This window comes from Camellia sinensis, chromosome 11 (assembly GCF_055761805.1).
Source record: "Camellia sinensis isolate YWXY chromosome 11, ASM5576180v1, whole genome shotgun sequence".
Taxonomy (NCBI): domain Eukaryota; kingdom Viridiplantae; phylum Streptophyta; class Magnoliopsida; order Ericales; family Theaceae; genus Camellia; species Camellia sinensis.
Window position 1 is genome coordinate 107,824,237 of NC_138971.1, and position 20,932 is coordinate 107,845,168.

Here is a 20,932-nt window from a genome sequence, read left to right on the forward strand (position 1 = left end):
TGTGATTAAGCTTATAAATAGGCCAAGAAAGATACAAAGAACGACATCATTCACAACCACTCACAATTCGTGATATTTATCTATGAGTAGTTTAATTTAGCAATCGTTAGGAGTAGATTAAGTGATAGTTTTCCAACCTCATTTCTTTCCTTCTGTCGATTGTTGTGTTTATTCTTTTTCTTTTTCTTTTTCCCCTCTTGTTGGAGTTCTTGTAACCGGTAGTAAGTGGCAATTTAATTGAATAAATACATATTTTTTCTGTTCAAATTCTTGTTTACTTGATAAACTCCAGGGAAGTCCTTAATCTGTTTAAGACATAAAACTCAACTATAAAACCTGATTTTTATTTGTATTTCTTTATAATTTATTTAAGTCTGTCAATGAATCATTGTTAATTGGGCTTAAACCAAATTTTTATCAACAAACACCAACTCACATTTCACATTTTTTTTATATATAAAAAGTCAAAAAATATATTAATCTAACACCTCTCAAACAATCTCGAATCAAGTTAGTTTGGAATACATAATTTTGGTTGGTTCAAATGGAAAGTAAGTTTGGAATCCTTAATTATGGTTAGTTCAAATGGAAGGGTTGGGGATGGAAATTATGCAGAACGAAAACGGTTTGGATCAGATATTTGGGTTACGAGCCTTGTTTGGAAAACTTCTCATCGTCAATTGAGAAGTTATTAGATATATTATCCACCATCCAAATTCTAAGGTTCTACAATGATAACCTAAAAGGGAAAAACATAGAAAAATTCTGGAGAGATTTTTTAGGTGAACTCCCACAATAATAATAATAATACATAGTATGTTTTATATATTAAATATATAAAGATTCTCTGATAGAGGTGGGGTTATAATTTCTTACAAAAACTCAAACACCTAAAAGATAATCTCTTAATTATCTTATACGTGAATTATCAATAATCTATGTCGACGCTTCATAAATTATGAGTCGGGTCAAATCCGACCCCATTTCCAACATGGAGCAAGGAGGAGATGAATTTCACTGTCAAGAAATGTTATGGTAAAGTAAAGCGAAGCCATCACTAGGAGGGGTCTCAACTGTGAACTCCGCTGCCCGGGTAGGGTCGAACAGGCCGTGAGGTGACACGGAGGTGGGATGCTTATGGAGCTTGTTTTCTGAACTTGGAGATGTGGATTAGACAAGGAAACATTTATTTTTAGAGACAAGAGAGAAGAGAGAAGAGGCCAGAGGAGATAAAACATATTTTAGGTCCCAAAACAAAACTCTGCTGCCATGCTTCTATCATCAGTCACACCATGCCTTCCTTCGCATACTCTCTTCTCTCTCAACAACAACAACAACAACAACAACAACTACTTAAACCATCACAATCGTCTTCTTGACTACTTGACCCAATGCACCTCCTTCTCTCACCTCAAACAAATCCACGCCCAAACCCTCCGCACCACCCACCACTCTCACACCCTCTTTCTCTTCAGTCGAATCCTTCTCTCCTCAACCTCCTACGATCTCCACTACGCTTTTCGACTCTTCCACCAAATTCACAACCGCAATTCCTTCATCTGGAACACCCTCATCAGAGCTTGTGCTCATAGCAATGCCTTCAAACAACAAGCCATCCTTACTTACCTTGATATGTTGAATGATGGTAGTGTTGTGCCTGACAAACACACCTTTCCTTTTGTTCTCAAGGCTTGTGCTTACCTCTTTGCCTTATCCCAAGGGAAACAAATTCATGCCCAACTTTTCAAACTTGGGTTTCATTCAGATGTTTATGTAAACAACAGTTTGATTCACTTCTATGGGACTTGTGGGTGTTTGGATAGTGCTCGCCATGTGTTTGATAAAATGCCTGAAAGAAGTGTGGTTTCGTGGAATGTGATGATTGAAGCACTTGTCCAGTTAGGTGAGTTTGAGAATGCATTGAAATTATTTGTTGAAATGCAGAGCTTGTTTGAACCAGATGGGTATTCGCTGCAGAGTGTTGTAAATGCGTGTGCTGGTTTGGGTGCTTTGTCTTTGGGGTTGTGGGTTCATGCTTATGTTTTGAGAAAGTGTGACAGTGATATATCTGATGATGTTTTGATGAACTCTTCGTTAGTCGACATGTATTGCAAATGTGGGTCGTTAGATATTGCTAAGCAGGTTTTTGAGAGGATGCAGAAACGCGATGTAACTTCATGGAATTCGATGATTTTAGGACTCGCAATGCACGGGCAAGCTGAGGCAGCATTAGAATATTTTACCCGAATGGTTGATGAAGATCTCATGCCCAATTCTGTCACGTTTGTTGGTGTTTTAAGTGCGTGTAACCATAGAGGCATGGTTGCCGAAGGTCGTAAGTATTTCAATGCAATGATAAGGGATTACATGATTGAACCTGTGTTAGAGCACTATGGTTGCTTGGTTGATCTCCTTGCTCGTGCTGGCTTTATTGACGAAGCATTAGACCTTGTTTCAAACATGCCCATTAAACCTGATGTGGTCATATGGCGGAGTCTTCTTGATGCTTGTTGCAAGAAAAATGCAGGCGTTCAGCTTAGTGAAGAAGTTGCCAAACAATTAATTGAGTCGGAGGGGGGTGTTTGTAGTGGCGTTTATGTGCTCTTGTCTAGGGTCTACGGATATGCTAGTAAGTGGAATGAGGTTGGTCTGGTCAGAAAATTGATGACCGATAAGGGTGTAACAAAAGAGCCTGGATGTAGTTCAATAGAGATAGACGGTGTTGCTTATGAATTCTTTGCTGGAGACACATCTCATCCTCAAACAAAAGAAATATACCAGTTTTTGGATGAGATTGAGGAAAAAATTGAATCCACAGGTTGTTATATACCTGACTTTTCACAAGCAACTCTGGTTGATGAGCTTGATCGTGGAAAAAAGAATTCGTTGAGGCTGCACAGTGAGAGACTTGCCATAGCTTTTGGGCTTTTAAACACAAAACCAGGGGTGCCTATCCGTGTATTTAAAAACCTTCGGGTCTGCAATGACTGTCACAATGTGACCAAATTAATCTCGAGTATCTATGATGTGGAGATTATTGTTAGAGATCGTGCTCGATTCCATCACTTCAAAGATGGATCATGCTCGTGCATGGATTACTGGTAACAGTTTTTTGCTTTTTGTTTATTCAAGCATAACTTTATCAATTTCATCCAATGCCACTGTAGAAATGAAAACTGTTTTCATGGTAAAATTTGTAAACAGAATTTTTTCAAATGAAGGTATTTTACATGTATGTTCCAAGTTTGATACAAATGCCTTAGTTTGCTTTTACATATAAGTTTTTGCTTCTTGCTTTATAATGTCTGTTTATTCAATTATAAGCTGCAAGTCTTTTTGTTTGGTTTCACTTCATAAGCTCTCGGTTTTAGCAGTGAAAAAAGTCAATATTTGCTTTTTGGTGCCAATTATTATTCAAAAGCTCTTTGATGTTGGATTGGATGAATTTCTCTACCTTTTAAGAACTATTAGCCATAAACAAGTCCTCCATATAAATCCGCCCCTTCATCTCTTACTTTGAACTAATATGTCCATGTAGAAGCTAGTTTTTTTTTTTTTTTCCCTTCCGTTCTTATCTACGCTGGAAATTTGTTTGGTTTGGAGTTTTGCAAAAATAGTTTTTAATCTATATTTTTTTGGTTTTAGTGAACTATTTTAATGTTTTAATAAATTTTTTTTTTTAGATGGATTTAATCATAATGTACTTAATAAGTAAAATATGTGAATATATGTTTAAAAAATTCAATAAGTTCAAAAAAATATGAAAATATATTGAATTTTTGTAATTTTTAGTATTTAGTGAATTTTATATAATTTTTTTTTTCCTTTACAAATTTTGCACCTTTTAAGTGTATCTAAATTAAGTAGATCTAAAAAGAAAAAAAAAAATTTTGATTAAATTATTAATAAATTTAACTTTATAAATATATATAATTGAAAACTCAAAAACTATTTTTGGAAGTGTCAAAACAAATAGATCTAACTAGTTATTCACTTGCTAGAATGTTTTCCTGATAATGTGAGAGAGGGCATAAAAATTTGTGGGCAATTTTGTTGTAAATTAGGCCTATTTTGAGAATTAATTTTTTAGAGCAACTCCAATCATACTCTTCATTTTTTATTAGCCAAAATATTTATAAAAAAAAAAAAAAAAGATTTAATTTCTTTTTTATCTATATATTCCAACACTACTCTTTATTTTATCTATTGATATATACACAAACTATCTAAAGAGTCTCTTAAAACTCTTCAAATGTAGTTAGTATTAAAGAATTTTGTTAAAATAGCTATTGTAATAGCTAAAATATTTGAGTGACTAAAATATGATAATAATAGCTAACAAGCCTCATTTAAAGAGTCATTAGGAGATGACTTTTTAATTTTTGATAAAAAAATCATTTACGAAAGTAAGAGTTTTACATCTAACTACTTTTTAATTTTTTGTATTATTCTTTTACTTTTTGACTAAAAATTCGAGTTTCCAAAATACGCCGTAGCATCATTTTGTGAGTGTTTGGAAAGTTACTATTTTAGTAGGCTATTTTAGTTTTTACCGATTTTAAGAGGTTAAAATTTGTATTTAGAAAGATAGTTATATTTTTTTGTACTTAAATGTGATATTTGTGAGAGAAAAAGTGTAATGTTTATGAGTTTAATGTGACATTTTGTCTTATTGACGATTTTAGTTTATTTTACCTTTTTATAAATTTTAATCAAAAAAGCCTTGCCAAACACCTGTAGTTACGAATATTTAATGCTATATATCGTTGTCAAACTCCTTGGTATTTAGTGAGCATGCACATAGGTTCCACACGATATACCAATGTTGAATAATATGTTGATTCACTTGTCTCCTTCATAAGTCCCGGTTTAACTCGCCCTATCTGTTTTCAAATTGTGGTGTTTTAAAGGGCATCCAAGTTTTGTGGATGAGTGAGAATCTACTCAAAGTGACTTCGAACATCGATTCCCACCTTAAGGGCATCCATGTTTTGTGGATGAGTGAAAATCTACGCAAAGTGACTTTGAATCACTTGCGTGTGCATTACTGCTATCCAAAACCAAATCAATACAAGTATGGGTTTGTCCATTTGTGTATTAATTATTTTTTTTTCAAAAAAATATACGCAAGTCGTTATGGTTAAATTAAAAGGTTGTGACCATTTATACCTTCATCATTCATTCATTCATTTATTTATTTTAATAATTGGGTATCTAGGTCAGTTCATGCGTAACTCGACTAATTTTGAAATTAACGACCAGTTGATAACCAGATATGTGGACCAATTGTATTCGCTTTTTAAAAAAAATGTTTGACAAACTATTGTTGGTTTAAAAAAAAAAAAAATTTAGTCAAAACTCCTTCATTGGACCCTTGTTTGATGAGAAGGGCAACCAAATTTTTTTTTTATTTTTTATTTTTTATTTTTTATATATATAAACCCCTTAAGAAGGAAACACATAATAGAGTAAGAACAAAATAAAATATCTTCTTTTTTTTTTTCTTTCTTGGACAATATTGTCAAAGTAACATGTTACTGTGAACCAGAATAATATATTACTGTCAAACAGAGTAACATGTTACTGTCAAATAGAGTAATTGTCAAACAGAGTAACATGTTACTATTACTGTTTACATCAATTTCAACGGTAAATTTTTTTTTTTAAAAAAGAATTTCATGGTCAACATAGATCTTATTTGATAGATCTTGATAAGAGAATTCTAAAAATATTAATTTTATCAAAAATCGACAGCTACATCAAAAGTTATATTATTTTAAAGTTTAATATTTTGATAATAGTGATATTTGTTGGACTTTTCAAGAAAAACTTTTTTTATATTTATCCTTGTTTCATTAAAATTTTATTATGAGGGGGTTTTGTCCTTGATGCATTAAAATTTTATTATGATAGGATTTTGACCAAATATCCCCTCAAGAAATAACCCACTTTCAAGAAAACAATTGTTTTGAAATTTTGCAACAACAATTATTTTTCGCACAAGGACAAATAAAATTTTATATTTGTCCTCATAAAATTTTATTATGAAGGGGATTTTTTTATATTTGTCCTTGTTTTATTAAAATTTTATTATGAGGGAGTTTTGTCCTTGATGCATTAAAATTTTATTATGATGGACTTTTGACCAAATATCCCCTCAAAAATTAACCCACTTTCAAGAAAACAATTGTTTTGAAATTTTGCAACAACAATTATTTTTCACACAAACACGAAAACCATGATTGTTTTCGAACTTTTCATTGTTTTTGTTTTCGAAAACATGCAAAACAAAAGCAAAAAAGTGAAAACGAAAAATTTAACAATATCAACTAGATACAGCCATTGAACCAAAATCATAAAATTTCACAACATGCTGTGAAAAATTTACAAAAAATATAGCAAGCAAGACAAGCCATCAAAATCAACATATCAAAGAATGACAAAAATTGCATATGGGAACTGTACAACAAAATCAGTTAACACAAATGACAGGCAGGTCCCCCAAGAAATGTCAAAAATCAAGTAGAGAAGATTTCCTATTGTTATCCACAGCACAAGAGCTATGCTTCTTCTTCTACAGATGAGATTGCTAGAATGTTTTTATTTATTTTATTTTTTATTCTCATCAACAAAGCTTCTCAAACTTATTCGTAATTGTTTTTTTCAAAAACACGAGGACATGCCCAAGCAGAATGTATGTGTATGTATATGTCTATGTAATCATAAATCAAAACTGCGATGTCTGTCTGCTGAAACATTTCAGAATTCTCTTGCCCCTGATATAGAAACAAAAGGGCAAAGGTAAGTAAGAAATTTGTGGAGAAGTATGTTCAATATAATAGAAAGCACAGCATAGCATGTAATCAAAGATGCAAAAAACAAAATGGCGTGGGTTTCTCTTGCCCCCAAATCTCTCTGTTTCATGTCTCCCAAAATATTCATAACCACTATATCATTGAAAATATTGAGGTGTCATAATCTCAAGACATAATTCAATAGATGTGAATGTTTGGAGTTAGAGCGACAAGAAAATTTAGGGACAAAGGATCCCTTTGCGGAAGAAAACATGTCAAGCATTTCCTCATTAATGGTTCTTCTCAACCGTTGCATTAGTAGCGGCTTAGGAAACACGTCAACTACAAAATGAGTGTCGTGTTTGTACTAGACACCGACACAGCACAAACAGTAGTGTTCACATGTCAAACATTATCATGTGACATTTCAATTTTTTAAAAGACTGCTACAAAAATGACCAAATAAGTAAACAAAAAAGAACGATTATTACAACAAAGATGAGCACGTATATCCCAAAAGGCACAAAATTAGTTGTGTAACTTGAGTGGGTCTTATCCGAACAACTGAGTCCAACTCATAAAAGTTTAAGATCTTGGACAGTATAATTTTAAATTTGATTTGAAATTGAGTTAAAACTTGTCGACCCAAATTAAATTCGGACAAAACTTATATAACTGTTGTGAATAAGGCATGCATTTGGACATAACAAAATGATTAACTTTTCATGTAAAATAGCATCAATGTCAAAGCCACAACAAACAATTGATTACTGAACCAAATAACATGAACAACTACATTAAAATGTCTAAAAATCAAAAAAGAAGAATCTGACCTTTTGATGAAGATTCAATTACAACAACATGCATGGTGGCATTGTTGGGAGGAAGCTGCAAGCGAAGAGGGTAAAGCTTTCGGTTCAAAGGATTTCGAGAGCACACAATAATGTCATCAAGCCCAGTCTCTTCCTCTAGTTTCTGAATCAGCTCACCAACCGCATTTCCGCTAAATGTAATACAAAACTCCTCCAACCTGTCATCAACATTGCCATACTCGTCCGCAACTTGGTAATATATTGTCCGACCATCCACCACCGCCGTAGGCCGTGGAGAAGATTCACTCCACTACAAGCAAGCAAACAAACAAATGCAAAGTCTGAATCACAAAAAGATTATGGTTTAATTTTTATCTTCTAAACTGTAGTCATTTTTTCTTTTCATTTTTAAACTAAAAATTCAAATACAAAAATGTTTCTCATTAAATCCTATGAAGTAAATAAATGAAATTAATAGTTTAAAAATTAAATACCACAATTCAACATGAGTTTTGAGTTAGAGATTGAAACCTCTTCTTGTCGTCCAAAACTGCGAGACTCAGTGGAGTAATAAGTAGCAGGTGAGTTCGAGTCAGAGTCCACGGCGAAAGAGTCTGAATATTGCAGTGATTGAATGGGGATCGGAGTGGGAGGATAAGTAGTAGGCGAGCTCGATTCAAAGTCCGCGGCAAATGAGTCTGAATGTTGCAGTGACTGAATCTGAACGGGAGGCTTGTGATGGGAAGATTGGACAAGTATTTCAACAATATGAACATCCCACAGAATCCAATCCTGTGTTGCAGACCGATGTGGTATGTCATGTGTAACGGTGTTTCGCCACGGTGGCATCCCACCATTGGCCCTGAGAAAGTTCCCATACCGAGTCTTGAGCTTCACACGGCTTCCTTCACTGATTGGTTCCCACTCGACCGAGGAGTCGAGGCGGGCACCAGAGGAAGGAAGGGTTTGGAGGACTTTGTGGCCCGTCATGCCGAGCAGGAAGGGGTGGTTGGATGCTGTCAGGTACTTTCCATAGCAGCTTTTAAGGCGGATAATGTTGTTGTTGTCGGAAGAGACGAATTCGACCGTCCAGCGGGCGCTCTTGGAGGAACCATTGCGGTCTTGGGTTACGGTCTCTTCGTCGTCTTCTGCATGGAGGAACTTGTTATGGATGCTCTGTAGCCGCACCGCCTTTGCGTTCGTGAACATATCCATTGTGCTGCTCTGAATACAAATTTTGCAATTCAATTTAAAAACAAAATAGAATCTGATGAAATTGAGATTGAAACAGAATTTTGGTTGGTTTTGAGTGCAAGTATTGTTGAGAGAACTAGTTAGAGAGACGTGCAAGTTATAGTTTGAGACAAGGAAGGTCAAAATTGTTGGATTCTTATATAGATATTTTTATTATAAAGTAACAATAAGAATGGTTGACTGATTTTCAATGTTTTCGCAAAAGATATGACTGGTGAAGGAAGAGGAGAGGAGGTACAAAAAAAGATGATTGTGTTGAGTCAGCGCCACCACATTTGATAGGTTACTGGCATTTATGACACACGGTTTTAGCAGACCCAAAAAAGAAAAAAATTAGAGATCATGAAAAAATAGAGTAATGCTAGAGATCTTAAATATTCTATCAAAAATTTTACCAAATGTCGGTATGGGACCCACACAATGTGGGTCCCATGTGGGTCTCACACCCATGTGAGACATTTAGTAAAACTTTTGGTAAAATTTTTGAGGCCTCTAGCATTTTTGAAAAATTTTATGAAAATGATCGTGAAAGAATTATGATCTTTGAATTACCTTGATTAGTGTGTGGTATTTTATTCTAAGAGTAATCTAAGAGTCACAAAACTTTTATGATTATTTTCATGAAAAATTTTTCATGATACCTAACATTGCTGCCCAAAAAAATCACATTTTCCTTATTTGGTCCATTGATTAAAATATTATAATAATATTTTCCTTTTAGATGTGTGATCGAATACAAGTAGGATAAATTAGAACAATCTATTAGCTTTTTGGCTAAAAATTGTGATGACAAAAAAAATTAAGATACGTTTAGAAAGAATTTTTTGATGTTTTACTAACAAACGTGTAAACAGATAGAGTGAATGAAACAAGAAATTGTTATTTTTTTTTTAGAGAATTTTTTATTAAAACAATCACTTGTCAAACTGTAATCTTTAAATTTTAAGAAAAATACAAAAATTCAATAAATTATGATATATTTACACTCTAATTTTTAAAATTTAATATCAAGTTTCATTTGGTAAAAATTAAAAAGTCAAGATTTTGATTGATCAAATGTTTATTAGTATTGGAGTTGCTTTAATACGAATAAAAAATAATGTTATGTTTCTTAATTAAATGTATATTTTATCCTTGATTATGCATTTGTCTATACAACACTACCAAAACAAAAAAAAAATGTAATTAAATTAAATTGGTAGAGTTTGTTGTAATTTATCTAAACAACTATAGTATTGTCAAAACCACTCACGGGCCTTTTTTGTCCAGAGATGAAGGCGGCGTAGTTTGGATAAACCTGGGTTTTTGACATTTGCAAACTTCGAGACAAACTTTAATTTGGGGACTTAAGCATGAACTAAAAAGATGCATGAATTCCACATGCATTTCATAGAAACCGCTATGAATAAATTAAAATTTCATGTTCAATGGTACGTCAAAAAAGGGCAACAAAATAATAATAATAATAATAATAATAATAATAATAATAAAAAATGGTAGCATGGGCGAAGGAGCAGGAGGAAGTTTCGGTGGTTCTAATCCAAAAAATTTTGATTTTCATGAACATGCATGGATATGAAATTACCACAATCAAACTTATTGATTATGAATGAAAATTGAACCCATGGTTGCTTCTTCTTATTATTATTTTAATGGTGGTCTCTTCTCTGCCTATTAGAGCAATGCTAAAGGTAGTCTTGATTTGAGACTGAGGCCTCGTTTCGCAAGTGGCTTTTTAGTCAAAAAGTTAAAAATTCACTAAAAAAATTAAAAAGTCAACAACTCATACCAAAAAGTCAAAGATTCTATTTTCTCTCTACTTTTTGCATATTTTTTGGTAAAAAATCAAAAAGTCATCCCAAACATACTAATTTTTTTTACATCACATTTTAGTCAAAAAATTAAAAAATTACTAAAATAGCATGTTCCCAAACGAGGCCTGAATTTTTTTTTTAATGTCTTTTTAAAAGGTTGCCCCCTTGGACTAGGTTAGGTAGCCGTCTATGTTGGATCCAATGGCGGATGCACGGGTGGATAGGGAGAGCCATCGCCCTGCATCCATCTGTATATGCTCAACTAGTATATTTATATTTGTTATTAGATTTTTAAGTTGTAAAAACTTAGCCGTTTCACCTAAGTCTTAACTTTGTCAATTTAATGCATAATATATATCATATATGTTAGTTATGAATTATTGTGATGTTCGGTTATAGGTCATTATGATTGATTGTTGTGGTTTTGGTTATGATCAAAATGACTTTCGATGATGACTTTAATTAGTATTAGTTACCACCTAATGTGATTATAATCAATGTGAAACGTACTCATATATATATATATATATATGGAGAGGCATTTCTCCAGTCCACTATGTAGACTTGAGCTTATTGTTGGACCCCACGGGTCCATCATAAGTCTCGTTTCAATGATTCAAATTATTCAATATGTACAGCTCGTCGAGTATTTCATGCTTGTAAAAAATCACGTTAATTGAATATCGGTAGCCCCTTTATTGGAGTACATTTTTGTCATTGATAAATATGATTTTAAAAATAAATTGTTAACAAAAATATATTGTGATTAAGGGGTCACCGATATCCGATCAACGTGATTTTTTGTAGGGATAAAGTACTCACGAACTCTACACATTGAACGATTTAGATCATCAAAACATAACTAGTGGTATGTCCCACAGGTCCAACAGTATGCTCGAATTTACACAATGGACCTGAGAGAAACCTCTCCTATATATATATATATATATTGATCTTATGTTTTGTATAAAGTATAAATGAAATTTATAATCCTATTTTGATGCTTCTTTTTTTTTTTTTTTTTTTTTTCAATGTCTATTGAATGAAAATATTATTTGCAAATTTAAGAATGATGTTTAATTTGTACGGGAAAGAATATGGTACATACTCTTCAAAGGTCTGTATCATATGTACCTTATGATTAAAAGAAAAAAAAAAATGACATGACTTCATATTTTCTGAGTCAAAAAAAAAAAAAAAAAAAAAGTCATAACCACATACCTCAGGAAAAATAACTAAAATCTCATGAGTCATAACTAAAATAATGTCATAATTAAAGAAAAAATTGATTATAATTAAAGAAAATATGGTATAATTAAGAGTACGAGCTGTGCCTTATACCCCCAGTGAGGTGGCGCGCCCCCACTGGCTGCCAACCAAAAAAAAAAAAACAGTTTTTTTCCACCCAATCATGGGCCTCCACCTCACTGGGGGTCGACCCCTAGTGGGGGTATAAATCATTTTTCTTAAGAGTACATATGGTAGAGGGTGTGTTTATGATAGAATTCTCCAATTTGTATACCCATAAAAATGAATATTTTAGTACAATATACGTGCAAAACATTTCAAAAAATATGATAAAATAAATTTTATAGTCAATTTTTATTATATATTTGAACCCCTCTTGACATAATTTTTGCGTCTACCACTGATCGAACCTCAATTTCTATCTACTAATTTGAGCGTCAGAGTGCTTCCCGCCGACCATCAGCCGGGCACTAACAATGTTTTCCCTTGTAAATTTTGGACTCATGACAGTTTGGGTGTCTCTGGTCATCTTATCCGTAATTCTTTTTCATCAAATTAAGAAGACATATTTTTTAATCGTTACAAGACCTGTACCAGATTCAATATTTATTTGATTATTTTAAGTACATGGTGGCTAGTGGTCTCCCAACCATTTTTAATGTTTTGAATATTCAGGGGCAATTACAGGCCAACAATAAATCAAAAATATTTACTGAAAGATGAGTGTAAATTTTTGTGTATTAAAAAATATATTTAAAAAAAAAAAAAAAAAAACTTGAGTCATAAAAGACTCTTACCATTTTTGTAAAAATATGCCCCATATCCATGAATAGTTATTCTCCCAATATTCAAACCCATTGTCTATTGGGATTTTTTTGTGAGCCAATTTGGGACTCATTATTCATACATAAAAATTTATTCAAAAAATATGGTGTGACCAAATTTCAATTCTTGTATAATAATTGTTTTAAATGAATCTAAATTACGCATTAATTTATTTATTTATTTATTTTGGGTGCTAATCGATATCATTGTTCTCTATGATTCAATTTGCTCGACAATGAGGAGGGGGCCACCCCTCTTGTGGAATACGGTAATATTACAGAGGTGTTCACGAATAAAATTGGTTTGATTTTGAATTGAGTCAATAATTAAACTAATTTTAACTATTCCAGAAATTTAGATATCAAATCAAACTGTTGAAATGTTTGAAATAGAATTGAAACTAATCACAGTTTATCTCCAAGGTTCTAGACAAGAAAATTCATTACTATACGGATCATGTAATTCATTTGGGCAAAATTCATATCACCTTTATGTGGCTTCACTTTTGCACTTTATTCCGTTCAAAAAGAAAAAACTTTTACACTTTACCTTTCATGGTTCAAATATAGGCAGAGAGTCTTTATGGTTTTAAAATCAAGTACTCGAGTCAATTTTGACGCTAAAAGTAACAAAAAATATGCCACATTCTTCCAAATTGAGAGTGACAATAGAAAAATTACAAGTGAAAATAAAAAATTGAATCAAATATAAAAAAATATGTATGTATATGTTTTATTTAAAATGTTATTATATGTAAAAAATTAAAAGTCAGATTAAGACACTTTTATGATTTAATTTATGATAATAAGTTAGGATGTGTAGGTTACTTAATGATTTAGTTTGTTAAATGTATATATTTAATTTAAAATGTTATTAAATAAGAAATAGGGATGAAAATTAAAAATTAGATCAATGTAATTTTAGGGTAATAAATTAGGTGTTTAAATTAATTTATGGTTTAATTTATTAAATATATGAGTAAGATAATAAAAAATTATATGTATTAAAGATTAGAGAAAGAGAATATGACACAGGGGTATTTAAGTAATTTTATCTTTACCGTTAACAGAGTTAACTTTGCACTTCATTCGAAAATTGTAAAAGAATTCTTTATTTATATTTGAATCATAGGGGATAAAATGTTCTTAGACAAAATAATGGCAAAAGTGAATTTCGCCCAAAAAAATTATTTCTATGTAACTAGGTAAATATTTTAAAAAATTCACAAGCACACTTCAAAATTTCAAAACATTTTTCAACTCAGTTTTTATAAATGTAATTTTCAATAATAATAGAAATGTGAAAATTATATAAATAGAAAACGGTTTGGTTTGGTGTGGTTTGGTTTTGTTCTATATGATTCTTTTGAATCTTAATCCATGGAGTAATCAGTGGTTCTTACTTTGACCAAACATAGACCTATGTGGTGTTTGATAAAACTGAAAAATAAAAACTAAGTATTGAATACTAAATTTTTCAAATTGAAAAGCTATTTGATAAAAATTTAAGTGTAAAACTAAAATAAATTATTTGATATATATAAAATTAAATGTAAAATTTATTATTTTCAAATTGTATATTTCAATTTTTATATTGTGTTGGTGGTGGTGATGGTATGATGGTAATGTTGATAGTGATGGTAGCAATAGTGTTGATGGTGGCGGTGGTAACGGTAACGATGGTAATGATAGTAAAATGAGCGTGGTGACAATGAAAATAGTGATGAAGATGGTGATAATAGTGGTGTTGGCTGCAGCAGCGGCGACAGTGGTGGTGGTGGTAGTGAGTTTATAATAGTGTATATCGATAATAATGTTTAATATTTATAAATTCAGTTAGATTTAAGTAAATTTCATATAATTTTTTTTTTTTTTTTTAAGTTTTAGCTTACATTTTAAGAGGTACTTAAATTTTTAAGTGATATCAATTATGGTTATCAAATGAATTTAATTGATTATCACTTAATATATTCAGTTTTAAGTGTTGGATTAGATTATGAAACACCCCCAACATTCCCTTAAAAAATCATTCCAAACCATTCAATTTCAACATTAGTTGAAAAAGTTATACCAATCTCAAGGGGTTGACATGGTGGTTAAGCACTCATATTAGAAACACAAAAGTTAAACACAGTGTCTCACATGAAGTGGGTCTCAAGGACCATGTTATGGGCCTCGCCCAATACAGCGAAAGGCCTACCGAGCGATAACCTTACCCTAAGAGCATCTCCAATGCACTAGGCATATGATACTTGTTAGTTAAAATGCCTAGTATGATTCACTTTTTTCAATTCCAATGCACTAGGCATATGATTAGGCATTTTGGCTCAACTCATATTCACTAGCTACATGTAGCTAGCCTTCAACGCTAGGCAAAATGTATTCAATCATTAAGATCATTTCCCTCCATCTTTGTTGTTGACATGGCATTTTATAAAATTAATAGTATTTAGATAAATAGTTAAAATAAAGAGCATGGTTGGAGTAAAAACATAAAACAGTTGATAGGCAAAATAAAATATATACTTTATAGTAATATTTAGATAGGTAAAATGCCTACTACCGTTGTCAAAATTGGCAACTGAAATGAAAGAACTTGCAAAAACATTCATGACTCAATTTTTACTCGTCAAATACCTTATTAAAGCCAATGGGAAATGGGAAGTTGCCTAACACTATCCATCTTTACAAAGTTGATCAATAATTGACCCTTGTACCAGTATGTTTGGTTTAATTTTTGAGTTTTTTTTTTTTTTTTCAATGATCTTTTTATTAACATTTATAGTCAAAAAAATTCCATTATAGATAATCATGATAAACCTAAAAACAAAAGTATTTATGAAGAAATCTATAAAAAAATTTATTTTTTATTTTTTCATGGTTAGTCAACTAAGGATTTATGAATAAATCTAAATAAAATTCACTAAGAAAATATGTGCCCTCTTTCTTTTTTTATTTTATTTTTTCATTGTTGGTCAACTAAGTATTTATGAATAAATCTACATAAAATTCACTAAAAAAAAGATGTGCCCTTTTTCATTTTTCTTTTTATTTCTTCATGATTAGTCAACTTTTTGACACAGTAACAATTAAAAAGTTAAGGTCAGATTGAATGTGAAATGTGAAATTTATCGAAAATTTAATGAAAACGAGTGAAGAAAAACTTACCTTCTGCATAGACAACCTAGGAGAATAGGTCCGATGAATTGATAACCTCGGCGAATTAGTCGAGTGGATTGACACCGGCGACCCAATTTCCGACAAAACATCATCAGAAACCGACGAAAAGCTCGAAAGCATCGACAAATAATCGTTCAACGGCTCATTTTCGGGGATCTCCACAACCTCAACGTCCCACAAAATCCACTTACTAGTCGAACTAGTATAAGGACTGTCATGGGTGATCGAGTTCCTCCACGGCGGCGACCCACCATTAGCCCGTAAATATGTTCCACCAAAAGCCCTCAGCTTGAGCTGATGAAACCCGTCTTTTTCGGGCTTCCAATCGATGAACATGTCGCGCATGTTCTCCGGTTGAGTCTGAAGTACTTTGTTTCCAGTCATGCCGAGGAGGAACGGTTGATTGGTCGCGGTGAGGTAGCGGCCGTGGCAACTTTTGAGTCGGAGGACTTGGGTGTTGTCGGGGACGAATTCAACTACCCATCGGGCTTTTCGTGAGGAGCCATTTTTGCTTTGTCGCACTTTTTCTTGATCGTCATCGGCGACTAGGTACTTGTTGTGGTGGCATCGGAGTTTAACTGCTTTGGCTTTGTTGAAAAACTCCATACCTAGTATTGATTAGTAGGAGGAGATTATAGAATAGATAAAAAAAAAAAAAAGGGGTGTTTGTCTGGTGGTGTTTGTTTTTCTCAACTCTATAGAGAGGAGAGAATTGTGAATTTTAGTGGAGAAACAAGTTTTTTGTAGTTTAATTTGTTGATATAATTTAAGTAGGTCCTCATGTTTGGTTACGGGTAAATGCATAGGTGGAAGATTGAACACGTCAAAGAAATTGTCCATGGGAGGACGGACCAAAGTCTAATTTGTTAAAGATTATACAATTTTTTTAGTCGGCAAAAGTCGTCCGCAGATGTATAATTTCTTGTGAAAATGAAACTTCCAGGTGGTATGCTTCTAAAACTAGGTTGAAAGGTAATGCTCACGCGTTGAAAGAGCGTGCAAAGTGCCAAACCTTGTCTTATTTGTTGTGAGGCCAAGGAATTGACATGCCTGGATTTTTTTATTTTTTTTTTTCAATAATTCGCTATCAAATTTGGACAATATTTTGCACCAACTCAAGTGGGCTATTATATTTGTTGTTATGGTAAAAGATAACAACTTTACTCGTTAAGATGATTGTGGGAGATAAATTATATCATAAAATTAAATGAGATGAATAATTGGATAAGAATATGAATAATATAAGATTATAGGAGATAGGATTATATCATAAAATAATAGATGAGATAGATAATTAAATAGAGTCAAGTTTGGCTAAACTAAAAAAGTGCACTTATTTCATCATTTTATCTTTTTTTGGTCACATCAATCAACATCTCCTCTCTACTTTTTCTACACATAATACAAGAAAAGTTAAAAAGTACACTTATTTAGTCTTCTCAAACTTGGTTTAGTGAATATTATAGTTAGTTATGATAAAATAAAAAGATTTAATTGCTTTTCCACGATGAAAAAAATAATTGGGAAAATTCTCATGTTTCTCCTACCACACACTACTTATGATATTATTTAATCTTTTCATTTTGGATAAATTAAATCGGTAATCCTTATATTTTGTCTGTTGTGTCATTTTGGTTTCTACACTTTTGATTGGCTTAATTTTGACATTTAATTTTAAATTTTGTGTCAATTTGGTGTGTTTGATGAAAAATTATCACTGAATTAATTGAGTTTAAATAATTGAGTTAAGCAAATTTATAATTTTGTCCTTAAAATCATGACACACGTTACTTATGTGCGTATTTTTCTATTAAAAATGCATTGGATTAAATTGAGACAAAATTATAAATTTATAGTCAAAATCGAGTCAATTAAAATTATATGAACTAAAATGACACAACGATCAAAACACAGAGATTTGCCCCTCCATTTTTCACTCGGTGGTGCTACATGCACCAATTAGTATACACACTAGTATACCAACTAGTATTATGATATTATTATTGACTACATTTATCATACAAGTTACAAATATTCAAAACCATACAATAATGTCACATCATCTGTTAGTATACTAGTGTGTTCATTAATTATTACATAAAGTATTATTCTTTTTCACTATTTAATTTTCGACATTAATACTAAAATTATTTAAAGTTTAGTACCATGCAAAACAAACACTAAATTAAATTATCTAATACCATATTAATGGAAAATTATTCAATAATTCTGAAACATCACGTGGATATATTTCAAATCAATCACTAATTACTTAGCCTTATATTATTTCCATATCCTAGCATAAATCGTGAATCTCTACCCATCACTATCAACCAAAACCTCATAAAATACGAAACGACAATGCTACGTAGCTCAAATTTTGTGGCTCAAAAGTGGCTCAAATGGCCAAAACGACGTCGTTTTGAGTACAGAACAACATAAAAATGGCCAAAACGACGTCGTTTTGGCCATTTGAGCCACTTTTGAGCCACAAAATTTGAGCTACGAGACATTTTCCAATACGAAATAATCACCCCATATTAATAATCGGGTGGACCACGCATACTCCCATCACATTATCTCCCTTTTAATATTTCAATGAGACGTGTTAGAGCACTGGACCCTTCTGTTCGGGTCCGTGAATTTTGTACGGATTTTTTCATCAAATGTTAGAGAGGTAAAAATATGAGAATATTCACATCATCAAAATAAGTTATTAATTTATAATAATTAAAAAGTCAATAAAATTTAACACAATTAATATATCAATACATCAAGTCTAAGCCCAATAATCAAATAAATCATCACCACAATTCCATAATAGAAGAGAAAGATCATCACAAAGGATATCAAACTTCACTCCTTAAGAGTTCAATTCTAAATCTCACACCATAAAAGATATTACACAACCACTAGGCTAAATGCAAAAATTTTATTAATCTGTTGATCTTTTAGGCTCATGTGTTTAAATCATAAAAATTAGATTAATCTAATAATTATAAGTAAATGATTTCACATTTTCCATAAATTTAAAAAAAAAAAGGATATAAAAAAGTGGTGAGTAAAAAAATAATTTAAAAATTATGGAGGTACAAGTAATTTATGCATAAAATTATTAAAAATAAATCTTATACCTTCATCACTTAAACATTATTAGTTTTTACTTCTCACTTTTTAAAAATTTTCCACCAAAAATAGATGATTTATTTTTAAAATTTCACTTGTTTTTTTGTTGAAGACAAATATAATTAAATTATGCATATATAATTGTCAAATTAATATGATTTTTATTTTTATTTTTATTTTTATTTTTATAAATGACTTACACATTACGCCTTTAAGATTAATGGGCCGGATCTTAAAAATAGAGCATGTGATGCCTACGGATTCTGATAAGAGACAAAGCCAGGCCATTGTCAAATTATTAAGGAAACTTATCAATAAGTCCTCTATATAAAGTTCAAAACTTATCTAATTCTAAAATAAAATATTTAAACCAATTAATTCTATACATTTTTAATTGTTATCAAAAATCTTTTCTTTTCTTTTTTTTTAAATTTACAGATGTTGTTACATCCACTACCGTCAAACATCCGTCAGACAGTCATCGGAGACTACCGGAAAATCGTCGGAGTATCGCTAGAAAGTCGCCGAAAGTTCACTGGACTGTTATGAACTCCAATGGAAGTCATCGGAATGTCCAAAACGTTCACTGGACGTTAAAAATATCATTGGAGATTCACTGGAATATCCAGAATATTGCCTAGAAAAAAAAAAAGAATAAATAGAGAAATTAGAGCGAAAAAATATAGCAAAATATGTTAAATATTGATAAACTAAAAGAAAAAAAATATAATGACAAAAAACACCAGCAATGGGAAAAACATATATTATTTTTCAATTTTTGTAAGGTTTAAGCAAATAATCTCTAATATTGATCAAACTGAAAAACAAGTTTTGAAACTGTAAAATGTTACAGTTTCAGAGCAAAAATCTATTAAGTATTTATCCTTATTAATGAAACTGAAAAACATGTTATAAAACTGTAAAATTTTACAGTTCTAAAGAATGTTATGAAACTGCAAAATTTTACAGTTCTAAAGAATGTTATGAAATAATAAAATTTTGTAGTTTTAAACCATCATTTATTCCAACACCAAAAAAAATTGAAACTGCAAAATTTTATAATTTTCACCACCTGTAACTAATACTCGAAAACAACTTATTCAGAATTTGAAAATTTTTTCCATTAAAACAGAAAAATAGACTTGTGTAACAGAGAAAAGGTAAAAAAAAGTGAGAAATCCAAGAAACTAAAAGATATAGAAAGAATATTGTACTCCGACAACTATTTTTTGTTTAGATCTAGTCGGATCTCATGTAGATTTACTCATTAGATTTGAGTAGATCTACTCATCTTCTTCGCTGTCGGTGAGAATGATGTCACGAGTTGATGTCGATGGTTGGTGGTTGCCGGTGAACCCCAATCAGTGGTGATTGTCAGTCACCGGTGACTTAAAAAAAAAAAAAAAAAAAAAGAGGAAAACTTAAAGAATGAGGCAAAAAACAGAGAAAGAGAGTATGATTTTTGGGTCTACTCAAAAAATTGTTGGATTAAATAGTGTACACATATTTTAAACAAGACCTATGGGTAATTTTTCCAATTATTAAACCTTTACCGAAAGGGCTATTTTGGAAAGATGGTTAAAAGTCATTTTCTAATTTTTAACCTATTTCATGTCACGTTATTTCTCATATTTTTTACACATTTTTTAAAAATGTCAACAACAAAAAAAAAAGGAAAAATTAACTTTTAACCATATTGCCAATATAATCCAAATTTTGTTTTGACCAAATTGTCAAAAATAAATAAATAAATAATATTGTCAAATTTTGTGTTAAATTTAACTCAAAATTACTCATTTCATTCGAGAAACAATTTTGATCCAATGGCCTAAATTTGGAATTTGGGATTTGGGATCACTAATGTGCAAAGTGATACTTCT

At 31.4% G+C, this 20,932-nt stretch overlaps 2 protein-coding genes across 2 annotated transcripts; one reads left to right on the forward strand and one right to left on the reverse strand.

Moving 5' to 3' along the window:
- Positions 1–839: 839 nt before the first annotated feature.
- CRR28 (Tetratricopeptide repeat (TPR)-like superfamily protein) lies at positions 840–3,255 on the forward strand. Its single transcript, XM_028207955.2, has one exon. It carries the CDS (start codon positions 1,270–1,272, stop codon positions 3,103–3,105), a length of 1,836 nt encoding a protein of 611 aa, XP_028063756.2. The 5' UTR covers positions 840–1,269; the 3' UTR covers positions 3,106–3,255.
- A 3,087-nt stretch (positions 3,256–6,342) lies between these two features.
- Positions 6,343–16,806, reverse strand: LOC114266969 (uncharacterized). Its single transcript, XM_028207954.2, has 4 exons — positions 15,915–16,806; positions 8,138–8,830; positions 7,628–7,916; positions 6,343–6,776 (listed from the first exon to the last, which is right to left on the reverse strand). Exons 1-4 carry the CDS (start codon positions 16,530–16,532, stop codon positions 6,760–6,762), a joined length of 1,617 nt encoding a protein of 538 aa, XP_028063755.2. The 5' UTR covers positions 16,533–16,806; the 3' UTR covers positions 6,343–6,759.
- Positions 16,807–20,932: the final 4,126 nt, after the last annotated feature.

Bases quoted from the DNA above. Each gene is read 5' to 3' on its own strand.
- LOC114266969 (XM_028207954.2), bottom strand. From the start codon at position 16,532: ATGGAGTTTTTCAACAAAGCCAAAGCAGTTAAACTCCGATGCCACCAC. The intron at 8,831-15,914 runs GTAAGTTTTTCT...ATTTGTATTCAG, and splicing joins CTAGGTTGTCTATGCAGAAG to AGCAGCACAATGGATATGTT. The intron at 7,917-8,137 runs GTTTCAATCTCT...GCTTGCTTGTAG, and splicing joins GTTTTGGACGACAAGAAGAG to TGGAGTGAATCTTCTCCACG.
- CRR28 (XM_028207955.2), top strand. From the start codon at position 1,270: ATGCTTCTATCATCAGTCACACCATGCCTTCCTTCGCATACTCTCTTC.